Source organism: Plectropomus leopardus, unplaced genomic scaffold (genome assembly GCF_008729295.1).
Source record: "Plectropomus leopardus isolate mb unplaced genomic scaffold, YSFRI_Pleo_2.0 unplaced_scaffold13978, whole genome shotgun sequence".
Taxonomy (NCBI): Eukaryota; Metazoa; Chordata; class Actinopteri; order Perciformes; family Serranidae; genus Plectropomus; species Plectropomus leopardus.
In genome coordinates this window covers 1-4,150 of record NW_024614922.1, presented here as the reverse complement: position 1 = coordinate 4,150, position 4,150 = coordinate 1, and the positions used below count along the sequence as shown (strand labels likewise).

The 4,150-nt window shown below is 43.6% G+C and overlaps 1 protein-coding gene across 1 annotated transcript; it reads left to right on the top strand.

Annotated features, from left to right (window-relative positions):
• Window positions 1–1,232: 1,232 nt before the first annotated feature.
• Window positions 1,233–3,788, top strand: LOC121964091 (nucleoporin 88-like). Its single transcript, XM_042514315.1, has one exon. It carries the CDS (start codon window positions 1,243–1,245, stop codon window positions 3,382–3,384), a length of 2,142 nt encoding a protein of 713 aa, XP_042370249.1. The 5' UTR covers window positions 1,233–1,242; the 3' UTR covers window positions 3,385–3,788.
• Window positions 3,789–4,150: the final 362 nt, after the last annotated feature.

Here is a 4,150-nt window from a genome sequence, read left to right as displayed (position 1 = left end):
ATATAATGTATTTAAAAAAATACCAGCTACTATATTTAAGTGATGTACATATTAATAAATCAATAATCAAGAACTACAACATATAGCTCTTATAGATGCTATAACATAATGTTCTTTCTTCATGACTACTTTACTTAAAGGTATATTTTGACGCTGCCATTTATGTGCTATATAACAGATATTCTACAGAGGAGCTGTAAAAAAAAAAAAAAAAAAAAAAGATAAATAAAAAGTAAAAGCTTAGGGACGTTAGAGACATAAATAAGCTGAAAGTCGTCTTCATTATCTTTAGTTCGAATTTGTGACTGGGGTGTCAATTCCAGGTTGAAACTAGTTTGACAATGCATTGGCCAAAGGTACATCAACGTTAGCATCTCTGACTATTTCCTGTCTTCCGAAAGTGATTTAACTATATTATCAGCCAAACGCAAATGTGTAACTTAGCAAACACATACAAACTCAAAGTTGTCAGCCCAACAAATATCACGGTAGCGTTAAGTGTCAAAAGTTTACCTAATAAACACTCTACACACACCGTTAGCATGGTTAAGCTACATTAGCAGACTAGCTACATTTGCTAACAGCGCTGACGCTTCTACATAATTGAGCGTTCCTGAGTTGAGTCAAACAAATACATTAAAATATACAAATCGATGTGCGACTTCACCTTGAGTTTGCTCAGAAGTTCTCCACATTTACTCAGGTTTGGGTTTTTCTTGTTCCACTCCGTTTTGAGTGTCTCATAAAGACCTGCGGTCTCTTTCAACGCCATGGTGATTCGGCAAAATACACGACACAGGCCACCGGAATACGGTAAATGACTGTCGTGAAGTGCTCCTGTTGCCATGGTTCCTTGGGAACGAAATAAAGGCGTTTATTTATGTATGTATCTATTTATTTATTTATTGGCTGATAGACGACAGAAATAGTCTAATCTATCCCCCCTTTCAGTCATTTTTGTCTTTGATCCCAAAGAGCACCTGTTTTTGACACCTACACATGTGAAGTACCTCTCCTCAGCCAAACCTTTTAATAAATATTTGCAAATAGCTCCGGAACGCTGGTTTTAAAGCATGTCTTATTTTACCTAGGAATTACTGGACAAATAACAAATATATATATATAAAAAAAAATACTGCAACATAACAGTGGGTGGCGATGATGCTCCGCCTGGGCTGCAAGAAAAAAGAAGAAGAAGAAGAGGAAGAAGAAGAAGAAGAGGGAGACAGAAGGCGGATCAAGATGGCGGCTTTCGGCACGGAGCGGTGGTTGAATGATTTACCAAACCATAATATTTTCCAAAAAATACGAGATAAGTTGGATACAGAAACCACTACAAATGAAAAGGGGATCGCTAAAAATCTCACCTTTTGTTTGGGAGGGGACTTGTTCGTGTGGGACGATACGGACCGCGTGTTTTACACGACCAACTTACGACAGTTAAACACGGATGAGAGTAGCGGGAAGTACCAGACCTTGCTGTGCATCAACCCTCCTCTCTTCGAGTTGAACCAAGTGTTGTTAAGTCCAACTCAGCACCACGTCGCACTCATCGGGCAGCGGGGGGTCTCGGTACTGGAGCTTCCTCAAAGGTGGGGCAAGAGGTCCGAGTTTGAGGGCGGACGGAGCGAAATCAATTGCAGGACCATCCCGGTGGCGGAGCGCTTCTTCACCAGCTCCCCGTCTGTGAGTCTACGGCAGGCGGCTTGGTACCCGAGCGAGACTGACGAGCCACACTTGGTGCTGCTCACTTCCGACAACACCATCAGGTTTTACGGCTTGAAGTTGCCCCAAACTCCAGCCAAAGTCCTGTCACTGTCACAGTCTGAAGATGACAGCAGCAGCCATCCTCCGGTCCGCTCCTACGCAGCATCTCTTGGTGAGATAGCAGTCGCGTTTGACTTTGGGCCGATTTCGCCCCCACTTCGACATTTGGCAGCACAGAGGTCCAAAGAACAGCTTGTCTACCCTCTGTACATCCTCTATGAAAACGGGGAGACCTATGTGAGCTACACGAGCCAGGCAAACGGTGTGAGTGTAACTAAACCTGTTGGACCCCTCCCAATGTATCCTGCAGCAGAGGATAACTATGGTTATGATGCTTGTGCCATTCTCTGCCTTCCCTGTGTGCCCAGTATCCTGGTCATCGCCACAGAGACAGGCACGTTGTATCACTGTGTGGTCTTGGAGTCTGAAGAGGAGGAAGAAGCAGTGGAGAAGTGGACCACAGAGGCCGTGCCAGCTCTCTATGTATTTGAGTGTGTAGAGCTGGAGCTTACCCTCAAAGTAGCCACTGGAGAGGATGAGGAGCCTCAAGATTTTGATTTCACCTGCCCAATCAGACTGCACAGAGACCCCTTGTGCCAGCACAGGTATCATTGCACCCATGAAGCTGGGGTGCACAGTGTGGGGCTAATATGGGTCAACAAGCTGCAGAAGTTCCTCCAGTCTGGCGAGGAGGATAAGGACAGTATCCAGGAACTGGCTGCTGAGAAGCGCTGTATAGTAGAGCACATTCTTTGTACCAGACCGCTCCATACCAGCCAGTCAGCTCCAGTCCGTGGCTTTTTGATTGTGTCTGACCTTTCCTTGGGTGCCACCATGATTTGCATCACCAGTACCTATGAGTGCATCTTGCTGCCCCTGCTGAGCTCCATCCGCCCTCCCTCTCCTCCCCTGCTCTGTTCCCATCCAGGTCCAGGCTCTGGTAGCTCCCCTCTGCGCGGGCTGGCTGACGACTCTTTTGAGCAGCACATTCGCAACATCCTGGCACGCAGCTCCACCAACCCTCTCGTACTGAAAGCAGGAGACAAGGACACATCACCGCCACCCTCTGAGTGTCTGCAGCTCCTCAGCAGAGCCACGCAGGTCTTCAGTGAGGAGTACATTCTCAAGCAGGACATGGCCCGTGAGGAGATGCAGAGGAGGGTTAAACTCCTGACAGGTCAGAAGAACAAGCAGCTGGAGGAGATGACTCTGTGCAGGGAGGAGAGGAAGAGTCTGAGAGAGGCTGCAGAGAGGTTGGCTGATAAGTACGAAGATGCAAAGTATCGCCAGGAAACCATCATGAGCAGGGTTAAAAAAGTGCTGAGCAGCCTTCAAAGCCAACTGCCCATACTGTCAAACAGTGAAAAGGATATGAAGAAGGAGCTGCAGATCATCAGCGATCAACTCAAACACCTGGACAACTGCATCAAACAGGTGAACATGAAGATGGAGTACCAGAAGACGCAAGTGGACAAAGACGTACCCGCAGCCAGAACGACAGTCTCACTCAACGCCCACCAGAAGAAGGTTGTACAGGATGTCCTCAGAGAACAGGGACAGCAAATCGGTGACATGATGAAACAGATCAAAGACATCAAAAATCATTTCAGTTTCTAAGCACTGCAGAAAACAGTAAAAATGTACTTTAAACGATTGGGGGAAATAATTCAAATGCTCTTTTGACCACAGTGATTAAATCTGCCTTTTTGTGACATTTGGTGAGAAGCGGGAACGAGTGCTTTAGTCACAAGTTGATGTGCCCTGTGTGGAATGTTGGTTTTTTTTTTCAAGTGAAAGATATTTTATATACACAGATATAACTTTACCTTTCATACTAAGTTTGTCTCTTAATAGGGTTATAATAGGTTTACCTCCATGTTTTCACGTTTAATGTTAATGTTGAGTTAGTGATTTGGTCAGTGGCAGAATATGTATGGATGTATAGGCAGAAAAAATGCAACTATTTTGAGATTTTCAACCCGATTGATTTTTGTTTTTTTGGATCAATAATAAAATTTAAAGTTCTCTGTCCTTACTGTTTTGTTACACATTCAATCATCTAATTACTATGAAAAAGGGGAATTCTATACAGATTGATTTAACTATTTTTTTTTTTTTTTAAAGAGCAGAAAAGGGAGGTTAATCCTTTGGAATCTGGGCAAATTGGTTTGATTTCTTCCAAAAACAAAGCACCTTGAGAAGACATGGCCCAAATATTAGCAAGAAATTAATCAAAAGTTACAAGAAAATTACCTGTAAAGAAGCCAAGAGGAGGACAGTAAAAGCAAACAAGACAATGGCTGGAAATAAGTGCTGATATTATAAAATAGAAATGTATTTTTAAAAAAATCTAACATGATTTTAAATATATAATATAGTAATT

Bases quoted from the DNA above. Each gene is read 5' to 3' on its own strand.
- LOC121964091 (XM_042514315.1), top strand. From the start codon at position 1,243: ATGGCGGCTTTCGGCACGGAGCGGTGGTTGAATGATTTACCAAACCAT.